General features: G+C 38.8%; 1 protein-coding gene across 1 annotated transcript in view; it reads right to left on the reverse strand.

The window, feature by feature from the left end:
- grin2da (glutamate receptor, ionotropic, N-methyl D-aspartate 2D, a) overlaps positions 1-24198 on the reverse strand; it is a 127248-nt gene that overhangs the window by 19926 nt on the left and 83124 nt on the right. Inside the window, exons 10-15 of the mRNA XM_035681884.1 lie at positions 15336-15461; positions 12715-12827; positions 10138-10254; positions 9393-9553; positions 4804-4873; positions 3998-4115 (exon numbers count right to left, since the gene is read on the reverse strand). Coding sequence (XP_035537777.1) covers positions 3998-4115; positions 4804-4873; positions 9393-9553; positions 10138-10254; positions 12715-12827; positions 15336-15461 — 705 coding nt within the window. The remainder of the gene's footprint in view (positions 1-3997; positions 4116-4803; positions 4874-9392; positions 9554-10137; positions 10255-12714; positions 12828-15335; positions 15462-24198) is intronic.

A 24198-nucleotide genomic window follows, 5' to 3' on the forward strand; every position in this document is an offset into this window, starting at 1 on the left:
TTTTGTCCACTTCGTCTCCGCTCTCTGTACTTTCTGCTGACACTGTTTGGAATAAAGCAACTTTGCTTTATGGCTGCCTGAAGTTTGCTGCTTTTGTAATTCTGCCTTACCAATGTCAGAATTACACTTAAATTCATAGGTACATACAATGAACATAATCTATATCATTGTGTAACTTAAATTAACATTCAAAAGGAAGAGAAACATTATAATTTCCCACACTTCTTCCTTCGGTGTGTCTGTGTTTTTTAAACATTTTTTAACTGGTTATAAAACAGTCTCAATTTAATATTTTGCCTGTATATGACCTACATAACAAACAAGACCATCAGCGAGAATATTGGCTGTTTAATCTTAATGCCTGCCACCGGGTCGGGTTTGGTGGGATTCCCCTTGAAATAAACAACAGTGGAAAAACTACGGCATCCCCAGGGGCCTCCAGAATCAACACAAAATTAAAGTTCCTTGTAGCTGCTTTAATGTAAAATAATTGTGCTGCTGTATCTAAATAGAGATTTAGGCTGCAAGATGATCAAAAACCTTTCTATCAGAGTTTGAGTGAGCTTTTCAAAACCAGGATGCAGACCTATTTCTGAAACCAGGATGAAATGTGTAGGAGCATAAACACATCAACAGAATACTACTGTGCACCTAAACATAGTCATAGAGATAGTCTTCATCTAGCTTTTGTGAAGTCATTTTGCTTCTTGTCATTCATAGCTTATTTGCATTACTGCTTCATCTTCATGATTTCTGATGTATTGAAGTAGGTACTCATTCAGTGTCAAGGGTTTTTTTTTTTCTTTGAATGCAGATTTATCACTGTTTTTACCATTACTGAGCACTGACGCCAGCAGAAGCTAAAAAGCTCCCGTCATTATTGAAACATAAAAGAAGGGCTCTTGACTATCCTTGTAACTACTGCAAACCAAATTACTGGAACCTTTCAAGGTCAGTATATAAAAGTTATTCAACATCGCTTCCTCCTGTTCTATTCAAAGTGCTTCTGACATGAATGGAGGACAGCAAATATTGCCAAAACATCTCAATCAAAAAGAAATCAGAACATTATATTTGCTTTATAAGTAGGCTACAGCTGGAAGATAAGAAGTCAAATGCTTTTAATAAAATAACATTGATTTTGTCTTGGTAGCATCGTTTTTCACCTAGAAACCAGTAATTTGAACATATTTTTGAGTAATTTAATATTTGTATCTTATTTTGACATATTTTTGAAGTTTGGATGTTCAAATATGTCTGTGTATATATGTTTGCAGATCCAAATTTTGATGTACCTTCTCTCAGTTCATGTATCTAGTAAACACATATACGTACTGTTACAGACTATTAAAAGTCTTTCCTCTCTCATTTTCTCTATCTTTCCATCTATCTCCTTTCAACCCCCTCTTCCAGACACTCACACGCATCAGAAGCAGGACTGTGAAGCGCTGAGAGACCATGATTGACACAAACAGGCATAAACAGACTGGTTAACAATGCCAGCCAGTTAATCGTGCTATTAAAAAGGTACCAAAAGGAGCGATGAGCGCCTCCACTACTTCTCCTTTCCTCATACATCCTGCTCTTTTCTAGCTAACTTTTTTCCTTGTCTTTCTCTCTTCTACACTTACTCCTTTTCTTAGTTAAAGAGTAACTTCACATTGAATGCAACAAGTTACCAACCCATGCTGCTATATAAATATATATCTATATTTCTGTATCTGATTTTCTGACATCGATTTTACTATATAAATAATTAATAATAATAATAATAATTCATGATGGTAAATAAGAAAGAAAACTCTAGCTAAACTCTTGCTAAAGTAAATGCAGACCATTAAACTGTAAATCAATATTGATTTCAATATAAAAATTAATAGTTCCCAAACAGAAACTGAGTTTCTCTGAGCGTCCTGTGACTGTGGTTTCTTAGGTACTGTGTATGTTCTAGGGCAATCATTTTTTGGGGGGTAAAATAATTAGCCTAAAAATACATAATATGAAAGCATTACAGCTTCTAAACTGTTTTAAAGACTTTCAAAAGCAAAGTCTGGTTTTGCATTATTTTTTAATGAGGGCATGTTTAAGCTGTTAAGTAGCTCTTTTCATTAAGAATAACTGGGCGATAAATAAATAAATCACCTCATGTTTAGTCCTATATTATTTTTGAAAATTTCCCCCACCATAAGACCTTTTGGAACAGCCCAGATTTTCTGCATCTATAAACACATAAAAGGTTCTGAAGGTGAACTGTGTATCTACTGTATAAATGAACTTTACTAGAGGTGACATGCAGTGTAGGCATGTGTGTGACTGTTTCTGTCATACTGCCAGCTGCTGTTCAGGACCAGCTGAAGAGAAAGCCTTTTCTTCCAGCATTTTTAGGAATGTTTGTCGTGATACTTTCCTTTCTCATCAGGGCAACAGAATCATCAGTGCTCAAAGACTGAATTTTATTTAAACACACATGAAAAACAGACTTTTGTATCCGCCTCCAATGAAAGAAATCTCTGTGAGACCAATTATCATCGATCTTTTGTGGTGTTATGTTATATTATTAACATTTGCTTTTATAGAACTACGCTGATATAAAAATAACCTGTCACTGCAGCAATAGCACACTTCACATTTCTAAACCCAAATCTGCTATAAAATGTCATCATTCAGCTCAACAGGAAACCAAAAGACCTCAAATGATCTTGACAGGCAATTTGAATTGTAGAGAGAAATGTGAAATCTAAGTGAAAAATAAGTCAGAAGATGGGAAGAAAGATGAGGCATGGAGGTGAAACCTCACAGGAACTTTTATATCTCCCAGCTTTAGAAAAAAAGAAGAAAAATGTGACATCTCAAATAGAAGGTGACTGTTACAAAAACAACAACATACATAAACAACAAATAAGTGAAATAAATATGTGTGTGTGTGTGTGTGGGTAATCAAAGAGATGTGACAGAGAACGTGTGATGTGCTACAGTGTGTGAACAGATAGAAAGAAAACAAGTGTGTGTGTAGATCACACCTCCATTCCTCTTCCTTTCTGCTCTGCCTCCCTCTAACCTTCTATATTGATCTTCCTCTCTCTTTCCTCTTCAAACCTTCCACTCCTTTCATTTCTTCACTGACCCTCACCCGTCCCATCACACCCTCCCCAATCCTCACCCCTCAAAAGTTCCTTTCCCTCATGCCTTTCGCACCATCTCTCTTCCTCATCTTTGACTTCTGCCTGACTTAGTCCTCTTTTATCTAACCACCATCTGTATCACACTGCTGACTAATAAAATCTACTGTTGACCTTGTCCACATTATATTGATGAATTGCAAAATGATTTTTTATCAAATGTTTCCTATCCTTCTAGTGTTATACTTGATTTCCTGACATTCTAGAACAATACAAATTACTTAAAACTCTTCTATCGGATATGTAAAAAGACACTTTAGCCAGCGGCTAATTATTATTTGACAATTATTTGTGATTTGCATTCAAAAAATGTAATCTTATTATTTTTCTGTGTTCGGGTTGTTTCTGGTTTCATTCACTGTAAAGATCACTCGACCACCGCTACTCTCTGTCACTCCCGCTTGCTCGGTTGTTGAGTCGGGGAGGAGGGGCCAACTTTAGTGTGTTCACAAACAGCAACTGAAAAAATCCTCCTTATTCTGCCTTTAACTTGCCTGTGTGAACATGGCCTCTTTACCTCCAGCTTGGTTTTGATAATGAAATGAGTGAAATGAGGAAAGCATGCAGTGACTGATGGATTGCAGTTCTCCTATCATGCAATTCAGAAATGTTACAAGACTCGTGAATGAAACCTTCCTTTTCCTTTAATCAGGTTATTTTATTTGCATTGGCCTAATGACTAGCCAACCGTTCCAAGTAACAAACAGTGGGAAATGTTTATGACTTTCTGCTCTTTTGAGGTCATTTCTTGTGACTCAAATGCTTCATCTGTCAGCCGTATGCTCCTGAGTGCCCCACCCTCTACCCTTCTGTCTTACCATCTCCAACCAACTGCAGTAGAGCCAGGTCCAGTGGCCGTTTCCAGCGAGAGTTCTTGTGCAGGGCGATGCCATAGCCCGTAGTGGCAAACACCTTACCAGAGCCGATGGTCATCACCTTGTGGAATAAAACACAAACACGTAAAGTCCCACATATCCACGCGTACACACACAAGCACATGAATCCCTAGACAGATTCAAAGAGACAGATGGCAATAAACAAATGAAAATTAGTACTGATTTCTGCTGTAATATTTTCTGTCTACTGTTGCACACATGCAAAGCAGTTGGCTCATCTCTAATATCGGCATCCCCTAAAATCCCAGTGCTGGAGTGTGGGATATTGTTTCAGTGGAGGAATTAATATAGATCCACATCAGTTGTAATAATTACTGCAGTGATGGCTGTTGTATGAGGCTGCTGGGAGCTCAGACCTCCCACAAACCTTATTACAAATGATCACTGGGTAGGATTTTCATCTCGCTGTGGGAGCCATATCAAATGCAAACTTATAAATAAATCAACACGAGTGCTGTCCAGAAATGACAATATTAACCAGCTACAGGCCTCGAGGGACAAATATAAATGCATGTGATGTGTTTGATTTGTTTAATGCAGATGTAGAAGTACTCATTTGGCATGCTTGTTGTGCTTTTGTTACAATTGGTCTTTGCATATGGTTAGGCTGAGCACACTGAGGTTGTTTTAGCACTCAGTAGCTGCAGGGTACAGGGCCTTCAACAATAGCTGCCACTATGTATGAGTGTGTCACTATGCAGAGCTGTGGAATGGCATCTATTTCTTACCTTGCAGCCCTCGTCCTTTCTGGCCATATAGTTCAGCACCGCTGCGTCATAAATGAAGGCATCCAGTTTCCTGCAGGGAAGGAAGGAGGAAAATTATAAGAAAGAAACTGAAATTACTGACCTGGAGGTGAATGACAACAGAAGAAGTGCAACTAGTGTAATAAGTGACAGAGATTATGGATAAACCAGCGCTAAGACAATGCCCAACAGTTTTTAAATATAAATGAATGTCCGATTCAAGCTGTTGCCAAACGAATTCACTCAATGCTGATGAAGCCTATCACCAGCAGGTAAATCTCTCTGTATTTCACAGTATACTTTAGTTTTTAAATCTGATGTCTGTAGTGACATTCTTGCACTTGCACACCGGTAGTGATGGGTTTTATGTCAACCAGCAATTCTGGGGAGAGTAACTGTAGTGATAGAGGAGGCTATCAGCAACTAGGAGTATATTGGAGTCTATGGCAAAAAACCTAAGAAGCATCCAAGAAAAGTTGCTGATGCTAAAATAGAAACTCTGTGTTCAGAGGAAGGATTACATTTTTAAAAAAAGGCATTGACGGTGAGGACGAACACAGAAAACAATCAGTATAGCGTTTCCTTGGTGGAGAGTGCTGAAAGAGAAGGGACTGAGGGCAGACACAGATGTCACTTTACTGCTCTTGGACAGGATGGTATTTGTAAAATATTTGGAGTATGCTAGCTATTATGTTTACTCCACCCAAATAATGGATTATAGTCTTGTGGACATGTCTCTGTATTTTTGTAACAATTTCAAAACATGAGCCTAGGACTTTCCCGTACTATAGGTGAAGGGGAGACAAAAATTCCACAACGCAGGTTGTTGTTTCTCCTACACAAAGAATATAAAATCCGTTAACAGGCGACAAACACTGAATGTTCAGGAGATTGGAACAGGAAAACCTGATATAACCAGACATTGAATATGATATGTTAAGGCTTTTTGTGCATTATATTCGGTGGTGATTTTGCATTATATAATATTGATATCCATCACAAGGTGGCAAATAATATGCAAAATCTCATATAGAATCATCAAGCTTAATGTGTTTGCAGTAAATAGCGTTTCAGTTATGCATTGAAGCACGCAAGACTCTGTAGCCTGAAAATATAACTTAAAATCATTGATTTGGACACCGCTCATTTGTAAAACAATACCCAGAATGTTAATATCATGACAATACAAATGTGCTAAAATCCTGTGTATGATAATATTGAATTGTCAGCCATGTGCAGCCCTTTTGACCCGTGTTTGTTCTTTAAATCTTTCAGTCAATTTTCTGTTAGAAATTCACCAAATCTTCCAACTCATAACTACAACTAGGGTGCTGACATTAAAGGATTTATCACTTAGCTGCTCAAATTTAACATCTACAAAATGTGACATTAAGCATTTGGAATTATTGCTAATGTAGCTGACTGACACTCTTTGGGAAAAGAAGTAAATAATTCGAGCTGTAACAATTAGTGGATTCTAAAAAAAATGTTAAGTACAACTTTAGTAACCGAGTTATTGCTTAAGTCATGTCTCATATGTGAAGATTTGCAGCTTTTCATTGTTTTATATCAGTGTAAAAATGAACCAATCTGACCATTAACTACCTGATTTAAAAATTAATAGATTGAAGTATATATTTAAAAAATCGTACTAGTTGCATCCGTTGAAATGACTCAGTGAAGGAAAAGCAGAAAAGGCAGGTTGAGAAAAAATTGTGTGTACACCAAAAGTAAGCTGAAACACTTCATCATAAAATAATGGATTGAATGTAACAGCTCGGCTCACACTGATGATGAATATCTGATGATCTGATGATGGATTTCTAACTACACCTGCTCTTTCACTTCACATTCATTTATATTCACACTTGGGAAGCAGCACTGTACAACCAAAGTCTTCCTGGAAAGAGGGGAGGAGGAGAGGACGACTGTGCTGAAGGATGGAAGATTGAAAAGAGGTGAAGAGGAGGTTAGATGGTGCAGGAGGGGAGGAGGTGGGTGACAGGAAAAGGAGAGAAGGGAGGGGGGGTAGAGATAATGATTAGAGGGAGGGAGGGAGGAGGGGAGGAAGTGTGAAGCAGAAGCAAAAGGAGTTGATGAGCCAAGAGCAAGGAGTTAATGAGGGAGGAGGAAGGCCAGAGAGAAGACAGAAAAAGGATTAGGAGAGAGAGAGAGGGAGTTCGGAGAGGAGGCGGAAAGACAAGACAAAGATGGAGAGGTGATGTTTGTTGCCTCGACAGCAGAATCAAAGAGGAATCTCCACAGCGCTTTGCTTTGACTGCGTAAACTAATGTCTCCTCTGTAAATAATGCTGGGATGAGAGGTAGAGAGAAATATGTCCACGGACAGCGATAATGAGAGAGACGGCAAGAGAGTTCGGTGCTGAAAATGAGTTATAAAGAGGTAGAAACTGATCTAAGAAGAACAAGGAGGATGAGTAAAGATGATAAAAAAGGAATGCATCATGGGAGTTTTAATAACACGGTACGTCAAATCTGCTAAAGACTGCAGCCCCTGCTTGTCAGGATGCCAAAGTGTGTGTGCGTGTGTGCGTTTGATTGTCCCATTAAACATTTGAACCCTTAGTCTGCAACAACTAACATCACTCCCCCTCCTCCTCACCCCCCCTCTAACTTCAAACACGATGAGCAAATGTATATTTTATGGCAAGTGCTTTGTGCACTTTGTGGCCCCACAGGCGGATAATAAACACCCCCCTCCCCAAGACAAGCGGCGCCTGAGTGGCAGCTGGTGCTGAGATGGCGGGATTTTCCCCCTGCACTGCGGTTGCTGCTAGCATGTGATTTAAAAGTACTTTGTTTTGCCTCCTGTTCTTTCGCCTCGTTTAGTAGCCATGATCCTAATGGAGCTGCACAGGTTACAGCAGTTAGTCGAGGCTCCGGAGGCGAGGCAGATCAATACGGTAACAGGTTGCGAAAGACAAGAGGGTCTTGTAATTGAAACGAGCCATGGATGACAATGTTGCCTGTAGTTAAAAATAAATAAAAAGCAGAGGAGGAAGGGTGGTATCCCTTTGAGTTGCTGTCAAAAAATGTGCAGCTTCAACTTGTGAATTACAGCAGGAATGTGGCAGAAAGCTGGCAGAGATTTTTTTAAAGTGCATGACAGTAGAAGTATGTTCTTCTTTATTCTTTTAAGTGTTTTTGGAGCGATGTCTGTTATATGTCATATGCTTCGACTTCTACAAATGTATCAATCCACATGCCTAGTGAGCTGTAATCTCCATAGGCAGCTGTTTAAAACACACGTCTCCTACTGCCTTTATGTTGAGAACTGCAGATGGGTTACAAAAAGTGTCTTTGTAAGGCATTGTTCCACCACCAACCTCCAGAGCAACTTCAATACTCCTTGTCATTGATTTTCCAGGTCTGTGGATCTCGGAGGGGGGGTATTATCATCCTAGCAGAGATCACTCCCATCAAGATAGAAATATTTCATGACAGGATAAAGGCGATCACTCCGAGTAACTTTGTATTGATTCACAGTGACCATTCTCTCTATGGCAACCCAGTCTACGGCAGCAAAATGTCCCCCAGGGAAGGATCTCCATTTGGTTTCTTTCTCCACTTATTTCTTTCTTGCCTCCTTCACGTCATTCAAAGTTCAACCTTTAAATTTTGACCCTCAAAATCACAAGGCTCTCTATGTAGAGATGGTTTGAAAGAGAGAGAGAGGGCGTGGTATTGACTTCTCATTAAGGAAATAGTTTTTTATATTCTTATTAACTGCACATTGAAATAATATAAGCAGCAGAAAATAATAGATGCTGATTGTCCGAGGGTTAGGGTTAGAACAGTGACAGAGGTTACTAACAGTAAAATGCTTCAGTTAGCATCCTAGCCATGCTAGCTCCAGCAGTTTATGTTTAGAAATAATTTTGTCTCACTGCGCCATCAGGGAGGTAATTCGGTATATAAAGTGAAAACACCTGGGTGTGGGGACCATGGATATGTAATGTCCTCCTCCTAATACAATATCAGACATAATAAAGTAGAGATATACGATGTGAACCATACTCCCGATGCACATCCAGTAGCAGACAGGTGCTGCAGGTTGCAGGAATATCTGAGGTGGAGATAAAAATCCACCACCGCACACTGAAATGACTCTATTGTGACTTTATTAAGAGCGAACAATGCGTTTCAAGAACTCAGAGAGGGGAAAAAACAAGGGTTGGTCACTTCCCTTAAATTTATTGCCATTGCCAAGTGCGAGCCACTCCAAAAGGGGGTAATTTGATCATCAGCTCTTAAGAAGGGAGGCGTTTTAGATTTATGAATTGAATGCAATTGAACCTTATGGACTTAATAAAACAGAGGATTTGATTTTCTAAAAGGAAACAGAATATGAGCAGAAGTATAAAACATTTCACTCTAAAGTATGTTTCTTACAGAATCAGGGGATACCAAAACAGAAAACTCATAATGGGTTCTGTCCTTGTCTGGTTCATCATTTAAGCTTCCTTTTTTCATAAGTCCTTTTACTTTTCTTTCATTTAATCGCTTCCTTACTTCCTTGTTCCCTATGTCCCTCTCTTTTCCTTTCCTTACCCAGTCTTGAGGTTTTCAATGGCCTCCTCCACACCCTTCTGGTTGTTGCGGATCATGTACTGGTGCATATTGGGATAGTTTGAGCGGATGTTCTCCTCTGTGCTCCCATTTGGCACTGTGCCGAAACGCAGCGGTGGGTACTGCTCCGTCGGGTGCTGGAACTGTACGGGAGGAAGAGGTGGGCGGAGATTAAAGCGATAGAAGGAAAGAAGGAAGTTTAAGAGAGCTAGACCAAGTGGAGGGAGAGGAGCTGATCCCTGCCGCAGGATGAAGTGCTACAAAGTATTCACTTTCAAAGAACGTTACTGCTACAGTTTTCTGAGGAGCTGAGGGGGGAGACTGATAAAACAGATGAGCTTTTAAAGTGTCAGAGCAGCAGGATACAGTTTTGTGGGTTCTGCTGAAACTGCATTGAGAAATAAAAGGAGGCAACAGGGAACGGGAACATTTCGAGGGAGTATATACAATATTTTACTTTTTTTCTGTTAACTCAAGGTATTCTGAAGTTGCCCACCTCTTCTGGAGAAAGACAAGAAACAAAACAACCTTCGCAGGAGGATGCTAGTCTTTGTTCTCTCTCTCATCTGTTTCCGTTTACTGTTAAAAATGTTCAAAAGCCTGTCAGAGTCATTCTGAATCCTTGCTAAGCTAAATTTCTGGCCCATCTATTCATCTATCACTGCATCCACTTGTTCATTCATACATCCATCAGTCACACCATCCATCCATCCCACCCAGACCGTACCTTCTTATCTGACAGTCCTGACACTGTGTCGATGTACTCCTCCTGGATCATGAAGGCAGCAAGGTTGGCAGTGTAGGAGGCCAGGAAGATGACAGCAAAGAAGGCCCACACCAGCACCTGCAGGAGGAGTGCGGTGGAGTAAGATCAATGAGGGCTGAATCTGACAGGTGTAGAAGTATTTTAAGATTTCAGTGACACTGTTTTCACTTCTTGGCATTTCATTGTTAAACCCACAGCTGACACTCTGTCTTGCCTAGAGGGTATAGTTGTATTTGTCAGCATGACACTTCAGCTCCAAAAAAATGTCACCGCAACCTCTGCATTTGTCTGTCCCTGCTTGGACTCAAACTTATAATAATAATAAAGTAACACATTGTAGAGCGCTGTTAACGAAATCTTCTTGTGCACCCTTCCAGTAATTACTTCACATACAGTATATGAATAAAAAATACGGCACATTTCTTTAAGCACTGTATTTAAGTACATATTTGAGGTACTGCTTAGTACTGTACCAAACCCAAACAGGAGTAAATGCTTTTTATTGTTGGACCATTTTTAGCTGTGGATCAATATAACATTTGGTGCTCTATTTCTGGTAGCGGTATGGTGTGTGTGTGTTCATAGTACTGAAGGAACATGTCACCCAGTGCAGCAGTGTGGCTAATTTATGTGTTTTTGTCAGACTTCCTTGTTGGATATATTTATTTTTGGTTTTGGTATTTTTATTGAATTTATTGATGATAATGAAATATAGAATATTTTCTTTTTTATCTTTTAAGTGCATTTACACCTTTACCTAACAGGACCTTTACATGTAATGGGACACTAATTCTTGCTTTTACATGATACACTAATGAAAAGATACCATATATTTAATTTCTGCCGATAGATTCTGTAAAATGTTAAACAATTGACCTTTTAAGTATCAGATCTAAGCACAACTTCCACTACTAGATAACACCAGTCGACCCAAATCACTGTAGCACATATAAAAGCTCCTTTGAAAGGTGGTTTAAGGACTTGCTGTGAAGACATTTAGCTGTACAGAAGTGCTTCTTTTATTGCTGCAAGATGCTGCACTGTTGACATTCAGCCAGGAACCAAGTGAGAGACGTGGATTAGTTTTAGCACTAAATTTGCACTTGCAGTCAGTAATGAACGGGGCTATTTGCTTCCACAGTACTCTCTGTGTTTATGCCAAAAGTTCATTTGCATAATTTCCTTAATGAATAAGATGAAAAATGTACACTCATAGCTCTGGCAACTGAGGCATAATTTTAAAAGAAGTAATCTTAGCGGATGAGGATTAAGGATTTTGCTCAACGGCGCTTCAACAGGAGGATTCGTCCTAACAGGAAAGGTTGAAGGACAGACTCCTCGCTTCCAATGGCTCCCTGGTGAGTTTCATGACCCTTGGGTCGATATAAAGCCTATTAAAACTTTAATGTATAATATAAATAATACATGGTTGTCAATTATCCACTGGCACTGATGACCCTGAATAGGCTTAAGAAAGTAGGAAAAATTAATTTAGACAATAAGCTTTCATGAAAGATTACATTTATCTTGTTTTGTTTTGTTTTTTGTTGCTTATGATTATTTGCGGTTATCTTATATGATATTTTAACTGGTATGTGTTATGAAAATGGATCATATTACTTTTCTTAAAGACACAGTTGTCTCTTCAGTGTAATTTTAAAAAATCCCGATGGGCTACAGGACCATTCATGTTACTCTACCTGCAAGGTGATATACAACAAATCTACAGTTAAACTAAAAACTACAACATTTGTGAAGAAAAGAACAAAAAGTCTTTCCTCTGACCCTTTTTTGTAAAGCCTATCGAGCAGCTAATGAGCTCTTGAGATGATTGGGGTTATTGTGAAAAGCACTAGGGCAGGCAGTCAGAAGAAAAAGACACCTCGAGTTTTTAACCTCCTGTGGCTCTTTACTCTGCAGTAGTGGGGGCAAGCCTTCGACTGATTTTTCTTTTCATGTTGTGAAGGCAGAGAGTAACAGCAGGTATTAAAAAGGCCGCTGGGGTGAAACAAGTGAATGAACACCCTCAAACTGATTGCACCAGCTCATAAAGCTCACAAGTTTCATTTTTTTCATGATAATGCAAATTAGGGATGTGCCAGTGTGGGGATAAAAAAAACTCAAGAAATTATACTCACGATGAAGTTGTAGATGGAGTTGTATGTTGTATATATTGTATTGTAAAACCTTTCAATCAATAAAGTAATCAATCAATGCCTCAAATAGTTAAATACCTAATGTAATAATCTAAAAAAAACTGACTAATTGATTGAAACATTGAAAACATTTAGGTTGCATATAACAACATTTTAAAGTGAGGCAGGCATGGAGAAACATACATAGTGATTTAAATGCTGTTGAAACAAAAGTTATGTAACATCTAAAATTACCAGACGGCTAAAAATTCACCTGCAAATATTTAAATGAATGGCTTCTAGGTGTTGAGTGGTCATCTAACTACCAACTACATGAAACAATCAAGCAATCAGCCAGCCAATCAACTAAACAGTGAGTCAGTAAGTCAGGTGGAGTGATCACCATGATCTTGCTGGTGGTTCCTCTGGGGTTCTCCACAGGCACAGAGTTGTTGAAGACCAGTGCCCACAACAGCCAGACGGACTTCCCTATAGTGAATTTAGATCCTCCTGACTCTGAGAGAGAGAGAGAAAGAGAGGGAGAAGGACAAAGTGTAAAAGAAATAAAGTTTTTAGGAGATTAAGAACACTTCGACACAGGTGTGCTGAGTGATATTAGACCAAGTAGGAGGGTCAGTAGCATCAGTTAGATAATGAGAACATATTGCAGGCCTATATTTAATGATAAGACACAAGACTTTATTTTGATAGTCCACTTACAGATCGTAACAACGTATTAACAAATAAAACCGTTTTCTGGTATTGTACCACTGTGGTTTATCTTTAGTTAGGTTTACGCACATGTTTAAGGTATTAATTGCCACTTATACAGTATAGATAAGCTGGTAAACATCTACAGAAGAAGCAGTGGAAATGTTTCAAATACTATCTGTTGGCAGACTATCCAAATAAACTGTTACGGACATAAAATATACTAAATGATCAAAAGTATATGGACACCCAAGTTTTAACAGTATGTAAATGGTGAACGGGCATTCATCTGCTGCTGTAACAGCCTTGTTTCTTTTGGGTTTTAAGCTTTCCACCATGCCGACAGTACACAAAAGCATGTGGACAGTGACGTCCAGATAGTTTTGGCCATATCCGTTATGATCTTGGGTTATGCAGTGATTGCAGGTACAAACTGCTTTACGTTGATCTTGGAGCTGTCAAAAGATGATAGTTAAAGACAGGGTAGAGGAAAGACTTTACGGAGGTATTACAAATTAAACCTGGCAGTAGGCTCCCTTATGTTGGATATAGACTGTGAAGCCTCAGAGGAGAGAGAAGGATGAGAGACTAAATAGAGCAGATAGAGGAATTTAGTTGGTTGTTTGAAATGAAAGGTGGTGATAGAGTTCTTACTGTAAAGAGATTCATCACACTCTCAAGTTCTAGATGGGATGGTGGGGGATAGGGGGAGAGAAGATGAGAGTTTGAAGAATCTACTGACTTGTCAACTTTCCTGCAGTTAAACTGGATGTTTCAATGAAAAGACGGAAGGAAAAGAAGGCAGAGAAGAATATTTTAAAGCCAATAGACAGACTTAATTTTGCTTAACAGCAAAATGAAGCGTAAAACTTTGAAAGCTAAAAGAGAGATGAAAGGAAGGGTGAACACATTTCCCACTTACTGTAATTATGGTGGTATCTAGTAGTCATACACTCATATTCTAGTTATATTTGCTGGATCAGTACTATCTGATCTCTACTATGTCCTCAGTAGAAAGTATCATCATGAAAACAGTGTCCTTCTGATGCTTTAAACATCACAAAAGGGAACCAAATGAGACAGAAATCTGCAACTCTGTCTCCCTTCGTCCTCCTACTCGTCAAATACTGCTGTTTGGTCAGCCACTTCAAAATGTAACGCTGTAGCTGTCCCTCTAGAGGGATTTCTGGATGTGCCCATCTTTAAAGTCTGCATAGGATGTAGTATAAAGTAAAAGAAAGTCTTAAGTTGCAAATTTATTTTTGATAACTAGACTGCAGAGCCTTGAGAGGAGCCCTGTGTCCAGAAATTGTGCCAGAAAGTGCCTACATTGTTCTATTTTGATGCAGAGGTCCACTGACCAACGGGTAGTATTTGATGAGTTGAGAGTGAGGTGGATATCTCAAAACATGGACATAATCATGAACTGCTTATTAAAGGTAATAAATACGATGACTAACAGAGCTGAAGAGGTCATATATGGAGTGGGGTGTAGTAATCTCCTATCACGCTTCAATAATGGTCTTTGATGTACCATGTGAATGACCTCCTTGAGCTTTGTTTGGTCATCTTAGATCCTAATATGTTGGGACATGTTAATATATTCTGTTTTAATTAAACAGTGCGGGTTCATTTGATTCTCAACATTATATATGTATATTTCCCATCACAATAGGAGGGTCAAGATCTCTGCTGGCACACCCAACTTGAAAAAGAGGACTGGAGGGGTGTGTGAGCTTCTCCAGTCCCAAGAAGCTGGTAAGTGGACTTTTCGACCACCTACTGTTTTGTAGGTTAAGAAGAATATGGAAATGGAGGCTAAGATTAAAAACTGTGAGAAAATAGGCACAAGCGGACGCGTTTTAGCAAAGAAGAAGCTAGAACTGACAACCAATGATGAAAAAAAACCTACCCGTCTCTCCAATTCAGTATAATTCCATTTGTGTCAATTTATTATAAAGTAATGAATAACATTTCCAAATGATTATTTAAAATGAATGTAGCAGCCAGTACAGCAGTTGGAATAAATGATGAACTGACAAGTACTGTAAAAATGTCAAACCAACACCACGCAGTCAGTGTTTGTTTTAATCAAAAATAAATAAGCTCGATCGTGGGTGTGGAGTGATTGTTTTGACTCATGTGTTGACAAAAAAGTGGGATGCTTAGCATAATTTGAGCAAACACCCTCCTTGAATCAGCCCCCCCTCGCTTACATAACTGACGAAGTGACAAGTTGGTAATAATGTCATGAAATGAGCAGTGGCGGCGGGTTGATTGGCATGCCGACGCTGGAGTGACTCCGTCTCTTACTCTTGGCGCTCTGCAGGCTGCGGTTGTATCCCACGGGGCTGAAGAACTCAAAGATGAAGACGGTGACAGCCACCACCGACAGGCACATCACAAACATCATCACCCACACCGCTGGGCTGTAGGGCTCTGCAACACACACAAACACACATGCAAATATCAGATAAAGTTTCAGAAGTTTGCCTGTCATCTGCTAATTACCACTTCATCAAATGGAAAACTGTCTGTCACGACTGGACTGTAGACAAAGAAACTGTGTCCTGAAACAAAAAAGTTATGAATAAAAACCATTATCACCAACTGCACCCACTAATCACTTCTTGAGATAAGAATATTTGAATGTTTTGAATCAATAATTGTTGGCACAGTTTGCACTCTGCTCTTCAATCAAATCAATCAAATAAATATATTTTTTGTCCTGTCTCAATGTGAAGCCTGTTTGCTCTGTGCAACACACCACATACACAGTGCAGGCAAAGGCTGTTTTTCTGCGATAATGTGGATACACCTTTATGGTGCACAGGGAGTTGATCGCGTCACAGCCTCCTACATGTAAACATAATAGCATGCATGCTGCACAGGTCGACAGCAAGGAGAGAGAGGGGGATTCAAAATGCAGAACACTGGTGTAACCAGTTGGTAGGACTCTGCAGTAGCAACCACTCACTGTCTAAGAGCACCTTTACAAATGTTCTTCCACGTGGTTACACACAGTGTGAAGCCACTAAAAAAGAGAGAGAAATCTTTGCTGGGTGAACCCTTAAACTGCTCCTCTCTTTTTGCCAGTGCTGTAGTGCAGGGCATGTGCACTACACCAAATCCCCTCTGATCATTCAGTATTGTTCTGTGAGCTGTTTTTTTCCCCTAGGATGGTGAAGATATGACATAGTTGTACAAGTTTTACGAGTGGAAGCAATAAGCAATAAGGAATACTTAGATTCAAAATGCATAATTATGTAGTTGTATCACCCATGTTTGGGCTAGTATTGATTCCTTTGTGGCTAATGTTAATTTCATAATGATCCTTACTGTCTGAAGTCAAGCAGAAGAAGTTAAGTGACAATTACAAATACTACTGGCCCACTTTTGGGTGAACTAAATATTTATATATATAATAAGAGTAGTCTTACATGTCACTGTGTATAACACAGGGCGTTTATCCTTTGCTGTATGGGCTGCTTAAAAAAAAAAGAATTATAGGCATTTACTAAATGCTCATAAGGCAACCATAAAGAAACTAATCATTAAAGTAAAGTATTTCTCTATAACACTTGATATCTATGACTCAGTAAATATCAGTCAAAGTCAAAGTTTGGATAAAAACATTAGTTATTCATAGAGAGTTCAGCACTCAAAAATCTGGTAATCAGCATCATAAGGAATGTGTTGGTGGGGTTTAATCAGATTTGATTGACTGTTTCCAGGCCTCATAAGAAAACAATTTCAACTGAGCCCCACTCACTTCAAAGTAGTGACAACACGCCACAGAAAGAAACCTCTCATGTGAAATAACTCAAACTGCTCTAATCATGGCGGAAGTGCGTGTTCATGTAGGAGCCCATCGCTCAGAATAAGAAGCTGATTGAGAAAATGTGTTTTCGTGGCCTTTAAAATGACTAACCACAGGTCAGTTTAACAGTTAAATCACTAAACCGGCTTCCAAGAAACAATTAACTGCAGGTTTCCATAGCAACAAGACTTGCTACAGTTTCTACTGTTGCTACCCATGAACTGCTTTCTTACTGGCGGACTTTAACATGAGTAACTTTTCTCTCTCATCTTCTTTAGAAAGTGGCAAAGATATAGGCTCAGTAATACACCCCAGAAGAGAGTGGATATAAAATAAAGTACTTGATGTATTTGTGTTGCGGTTCTTCGCCTCCACCTTTTCTGTGCTTTAATGACTGCGCTTTTATTTCACACACTGAATCATTATGCAAAGTAGATGGCTGTCTAAAAAATGAAAAAATCATTTCAGTTTGTTTAGTTTATAAGACCTTTGGCAGATGAGCCAAAAAGTTAAATTTCATGCATTAATGTGAGGATAAACAAAGGCAGACAGTGAAAAGAGCACACCAGAGAGATGAGGATAGACGGGCTGGAGTCTGTCTACGGGGGCAGCTGTTGGTCACACTGCGTTCATGTCAGAGAAGATTCATGAATACAAGATGCTGAGGAGGGATCATGAGGGAGGACACTAATGTATTTTGTGTTATTTGGAATTCAGAAATATGGAAATACAGTTTTTGCAACTTACATAAGGCAAAATTTAAGTAATCAACATTTTGAGAGCTATTCACTTTTGTCATTCCTTAACTGCATGACAAAGCAAATGAACATTCTAGTAGAGGTACTCTCGGTGAAAACAGGAGATTGCCTCTCCACATCTCGTCCTTCTAAAGAGATGGGTGCAAGTCTAACTGCCGGCTGAGGAAACGAGCAGACACTTCTGAGATTTGCTAAATTAGTGAGGGATTTTCTGTCGACGCTGACAACAGCAGCAGTGGCAGCTGTAACGCTAATCAAACAGCAGCGGAGAGACGAGCTGAGCTGCTGGGTCGACTCATCAACACCTTTGTCTCTCAGCGTTACATCCAGGAAGAGACATTAAATCGAACTCGTCTGTGCGCTGACATACCAAAGAGCAACGAGCTCTGTTTACATACGAGGCTTTTAGCTGATGCTCCCCTGCAGAGAGAAGATGTACAGTGAGGGCGCAGGTGGAGAGGCTCAGGGTTTATCCATTAAACTTACTGCCAGACAGGGTTAATATGCTTTTAAGGCTGAGCTGTCAAACTGTGCACCGTGAGGCTGTAAGTTTTATTTCCGTCCAGGTTTTGTCGCAGTGGTGGATATCACAGGTGCAGAAACCTATCATGTTGTTCACACATCATTTGTTTTATCAGATTTTGGTAGAAACATAAACAAATTCAAAGATAATGCTGGGTAGAGGAAGGAGGATGAAGAAAATAAAAATTGTATGATGAATATGAATGACTTACTGTAATAATAATGCCAATAAAAGACTTTATGAAAAAACCCTGACTTTTTAGGATTCACTAAAACATGCAACATCATTTATGATTTAGTGATGAATCAATGGACTGGTGACGAGACACTAGACCGATGTCAATGGACATACAAAGAAAAAAATGGAAGAGATGTTGGACATTTCTTTTACAGTATTTGACCAACTAACTTTTGAGGTCATATTTTGGGCACATAAGAAGTCAAGGTCACAATATGTCTGATAGTCAAGTGTTCCTGGAATGTCTTGTGATGGACAATAATGGTTTTCTGATTCTGGTGGATGTGACCTGTTTGAGGTGACTGGCAACAGAAACTGCTATTCTGCTGTTCCATTTTCAAAAGTGGTTGATGATTTTGTGCTCCCTGTATTTCAATGGCATGCTAGGAACAAGAAAGAAGACAAAAATTATGAATAGAAAAAAATTGGATAAGGAGTCTGCTACACCTGCTCTATATCTGAGTGTCCTGGGATAACTTCTGTTATGATTTGGTGCAAGACAAATACAATTCAGTTAAAAAAGTACAGCATCAGTGGCATTATGAAATGATAATAATAAAATGACACACTTGAAGGCACTGTAAATACAGTGTAAATTACCAGTTTATTGTACTGTATGATCTAATGCCATCCAGTAGAATACTGCAGTGTCTGACAAGATTTAATTCAACTTAACTTGCTTTATAGTGAGAGGTCTTTTTTATGTATGTTCAAGCATATTTTTATGAGAGGGGCAGTATTTTAGAAACACTTCAGGCAAGTGCAGTCCAATAAAACACACTACAACCCGAGCAATGAATACCGAGTTAAATCAACATGTGTCACGCACAGTCTGAGCGTGACATAAACACTGTCTGTCTCTGTCACTGTCAAGCTCTTGTATTGAATTGTATTAGACTGCACAGATACTCCATAAATTGATAACTTGCTTTAGTGTAAAGCAGAGAATTTGTTTGACAAAAGAAAAAAGAACAAGTGATTCAATGTATGAGGGAAGTTATCATTTTTGTGGCTTGTGCTCTTTTCTCTTCATCATTATAGAGTCTAGACATCAGAACTATATTATTAGACTTAAATTAATGTGTTGTAATTTTTATGACCTTTATAAGATATTTAAATGTGACAGGTTGTGTTTTTGTAAAACATTGAGATTTGAGTGTAATGCTGAGCTTCTTTGTCTCATTTGTTCAGTGTAGCCTCAGGAGGTGATTTAAAAGTGATGGACAAAATTTGATTGCATTCTTGCAAGTTTTTTTCCTCACAAAAGATTGCAGCAGCAGAGTTCACTAATAGTTCCTTCCTTGATGATGTGCTAAGAGAAAGTAAGCAGTGAAAACACCACTAATACAATCATCAGTTTGTATGATTCCTCTTTTTCAAGGCCATTTTTTTACTAATTTACATTGTTATTTTCATTGAATATTAATTTAATGTAAGTTTTTTAACAGTGCCCCCAAGCGCTGGACACAGCACTGATTATTGAATTTTATTATTTATTTCTTATTTTAATCAAAATTGCATAAGCAGAGGAAGTGTGTAAATAAACTGCAAACACTGAAGGCTGCGTTTGATTTATTTTCTCTTAGTCTGCCGGGCGAGGAGTGTAAAGCGACAGCAGGTTGTTTTCAAAGTGCTGTCAACCTTGAGTTAAGATCTGAGGAGCTTTATTATTTTATTTCGCATCCATGTACTCTCTCAGTGAGTCTTAGGTTCCCAGCAACTATATATCTACTTTGGACAACAGCAGATCTATTTTTATACCATATTTAATCAGGGAAAGTCAAGTGAAGACATATGCTCTTTGTCAATGATGCCCTCTTTAAAATTCACACCTGGAAGCTGTCAGGTCTGGTACTGATGCCAGTGGGCAGATCCACTGGAGCAGATGGGGTTAAGTCTGGGGTTAATGAGGTTTATGTGCCCTTCCTCAAGGGCATTTAAGCAGCAGTTGCTATGTAAGGTGATAGCATTACTTATTCATTTTGCTTGCCAACATGTTCCCAGCAGGACCAGAGATTCAAAGCGGTGACCTGAGTACTCTGAGCACTGAGAGTTGCAGTTACTTAAGAAAGTCGGCTCATGTTCAGTCCCTTTAAAGAGTCATCACGCTGTAAACCTGTGCAGGTTTAGTTCACCAGAGAGAACCAGAGCAGCACAGGACAAGGACCCCCTATGTATGACATGCCATTAACTACATTTACATTAACATAATATTGTGATTATGGCCTGTAATTAGAGTGAGATATTCTCCTATTAAGACATTTACATGGATCCATTAATATTCAGTTTCCATATATGACAACCAGGACATTTCCATCCATAGTCTCCCTCTTATTTCTGTCATAATGCTACCATAGCATGCACTCTAAGTATTTATTATGCAAATATTATGTGCATATATTATGTAACATAATGCGCACCTGGAAGACTAGTGCATAGGAAAATGGAATCTAGTTCTCCACTTTGGTCATAGCGGTTCATGAGGCATTGATGAAAACTGGCTAGAAATATTGCCATAAAAGTGCAACTGTTTTCTCTGGCATAACCCTCAGCATGAGAAGAGAAAGACTCTTTCCTTGTTAAATGTCACCACTGCTGTTTGAAGAAAAGGAAGTTTGCTGGTATCTGAGAAAGCATGACAGTACAATGGAGGGAGAGTGAAACGTCTTATCAGTGTAGAAGATTTTTGGTATGTGTTGTAGGGCAGTTGGACTGCCATGTGAAGCACAAAATGTGGTGAAAACTGATAGTCATACTTATATTAAGCAGTTTACATGGATAAAAATGCCCTTCAACAATGTGACTATGACTGTTTTCAGAACTAGGAACACCCTGAATGCTGCACTAAGCAAAATACACTTGTCAGAGGGAAAAGCCTTAAAAGTTATTGTCACTTAATAGAAAACTTGATAACCATGTTAGCCATGCTTTTTGAGAGACTGAGGCTGTATTCGGAAATTGCGTACTGTACCAGCAATATGTGTTGATCTGGTCGACATGTAGCATGTAGCATGCAGTATGCAAATAAAAGCAAACTCTGCTGTATGTCAAAAATACCCCAATGTCGTACTAATTAAGACAAAAACATCAAACCACAATGTAAATCGTTGGAATGGACCTCTTCTATGTTGTTTTTAGTCATTTGCATTAAAAATGTTGCATTACCACTCTCCAATGGATTGAAAATGATTCAGTTCTAATCTATCTGGAACCTGATGTGGGGCGCAGTTGGTGAGGTAGACTGGTCCAATGCATACTGGAGATTTTGTCTTAATGTAATAGATGTATGTATTGTTTATCTTCTGACTATCGGCAATTTGGTCAGCAAAGGTTACTGCGTACATTTTCACTAGTCCCACTCTAACCCACCGTGGTTAAAGACATTTTATCCTTGACTTGCCCATCCAAATTGGGGGGTTCCTCTGTAAAGAATCTCTAGTCTGAAGGCTTTGGAGACTTAGATATAAAGCATGCGGGATATGAACAGGCGAACGGTTAGTGTGACCTGACATTTGACAACAGCCAGTGAGAACAGAGTTGAAAGTGATACAGGGCAGAGTGAGCTGAGTCTTACTGTCTGCTCCCTTTGTGGTTCTGACTAGATTCATGTTAAATCACACCAGTTCCTGAGAGATCAGACGTCCGGCAGAATAATCTGATGTTTGTTTGATCCTTATAGTAACAGGTGAGTTTATTAAGAGCAAATGTGTTTTTGCAGTCACAGCATTACAAGAACCAGCATGCCTCTGGATGATGGCATGAGGGAATGATGAGGAAAAGTAATAATTATAACGATACAAAATACAATAAAGGAGACAAAAAGCATGAGTTTATTAAGTGTTATAAATGTAGTCTGGCATATTAAGTCTTAAAATTAGTGCTCTCGATATTTTTCATTTTTTACTCGATTAGATTTTTTGAGAGTCTACAATATTACAGGAGTATTGACTTCGATTCAAGCAGATGTCATGAAATGAAAATAGGACTCAATTAAAGATAAACCCACAAGGAAACCAAGGATGGATTTGGAATTATGCCATAATGGATGTACTTGTGGTGCAAGGACAACTAGAACATTGTCAGTGACAGCTATTATTTTGCCATAAAAAGAAAAAATTAATTCTAAGCGCTGAAAAGAGGGGTTTAGGACCACACGCTTTATTCTGACTTACCCAATAGGCCTTTTTTACAGAAGACATTTTGACATGTCACAAAATCAAAAGCACATGTGTGAATAATAAAATGAATGATTGCTGGATTCAGTGTAGCTGCTTTTCAGTTTCAGGGTCCTGGTATTGTGCATGCTGTCTCACTGTCACACTGTCCTTGCCTACTGGGACACCTGAATTGAACAAAGACAAGTAACACCTGTGCTTTTCTTACTATGACAACTGAAAATAGCTGGGATGTGATGCAAATTTGAACCGAATTTTGAGAAAATCTGCGAGAGAAAGTTCTAATTATTGCGTGTTTCCATTAGTGGGAGACGGTTTGTCGAGATAAACAGCTAGTGGCACTAGTTCTGCAATCAGGTGCCATCAAACCAGTGAGAAAAGCATCTTCACTGCAAATGCCAGGTTGCCAGCCTCCTAGAAGAATAAGCACCACCTGTCTTTTGAACATGGTGCAAAGATGACGGAGAGGCAGCTTCCAGCAACAATCGCACATCTGGACACTTTTTATGCAAAAATCTAAAAAAGACAACAGTTGGAGATCCATGCTTTTAAAAACTCCTCTTCTTACCTCCACAAACACACTGCAGTAAGTTACACATACTGGAGGTGAATATGTAGTTAGCTATAGCTACCGTTAGCTATTTACATGTTTCCTGTGTAATGTTAATCTTTGATGTTATGATAATTACATTAACTTATCTTGTTGTGGTCTTTTTCGACTTTTAAACTGGTGTACTTTAGAAATGGTAACGCTTTGCCAACTTAAACATGAATGTTACTTTCATGACTGCAGGCATAATCACACCTTAAAAATGAAAAGTAACTTACTTTAAGTAATTTGATAACTAGGTACTTTTTTTTACCTTTAATTAAGCAAATTTCTCAAATTGTAATTTTCACTTTTACTTGAGTTGTTTTTTGTGGGAGTAACTGTACTTTTACGTCAGTGTACAGTATAGTTTCAGTATCCCTTCCATTATTTTTCGTCTCTTCAGTGGAACGTTTAAGACACATGCTTCATGTACGTCATGATTAATCTCGATAAGTCTGTTTCTGTTGACTTTGTTACATTTTTGCTTATCAATACACAAACTTTTCCATTTCAGCCAAGCTCGAAAAAACCTTTTTGCCATATTTTAAGATATTTTTTGAATTTCTGGTGTTTCCGCTTTTTTATGCACAAATTGAAAATGCTCACAAAAACAGGTGAATGGAAACCCGCCTATTGTCTGCTGTGAAAAAAAAAGCTCCAGTGCTGCACTTAACATTCACAAACTTATTGACTGTTGGATAAAAAAATATATATTTCTAAATTGACCATCTGGGTTCACAAAACTCAGAAGAAGCTCTTGTTGAAGCACGAGTTGGTGGTTTGGCCTGAGAGGTTTGCTGCACTCTTTTGTTTGCAAAGGCTTTTATCTCTGAATTGCCGATATGAGTGACAGCCCTGCTACTACAGCTGACCATTCTTCCCAACACACACACACACTCTCCTTTCACTTCTCCTCACTTGTTCAATTTTCACGTCCCTCTTTACTGGGTCCCTTGACAGTTTAAGTGTTTGTTATCATCCAGGCTTAGACTTTGTGTCCTGCCTCGCTCTCCAGCTCTGTGGTCTGTCTGGGCTTCTCTGTCTATTTCTCATTCAGTGAGTGTATCGAGG

This window comes from Morone saxatilis, unplaced genomic scaffold, assembly GCF_004916995.1.
Source record: "Morone saxatilis isolate NCDOM2014 unplaced genomic scaffold, NCSU_SB_2.0 Contig9, whole genome shotgun sequence".
NCBI lineage: Eukaryota > Metazoa > Chordata > Actinopteri > Moronidae > Morone > Morone saxatilis.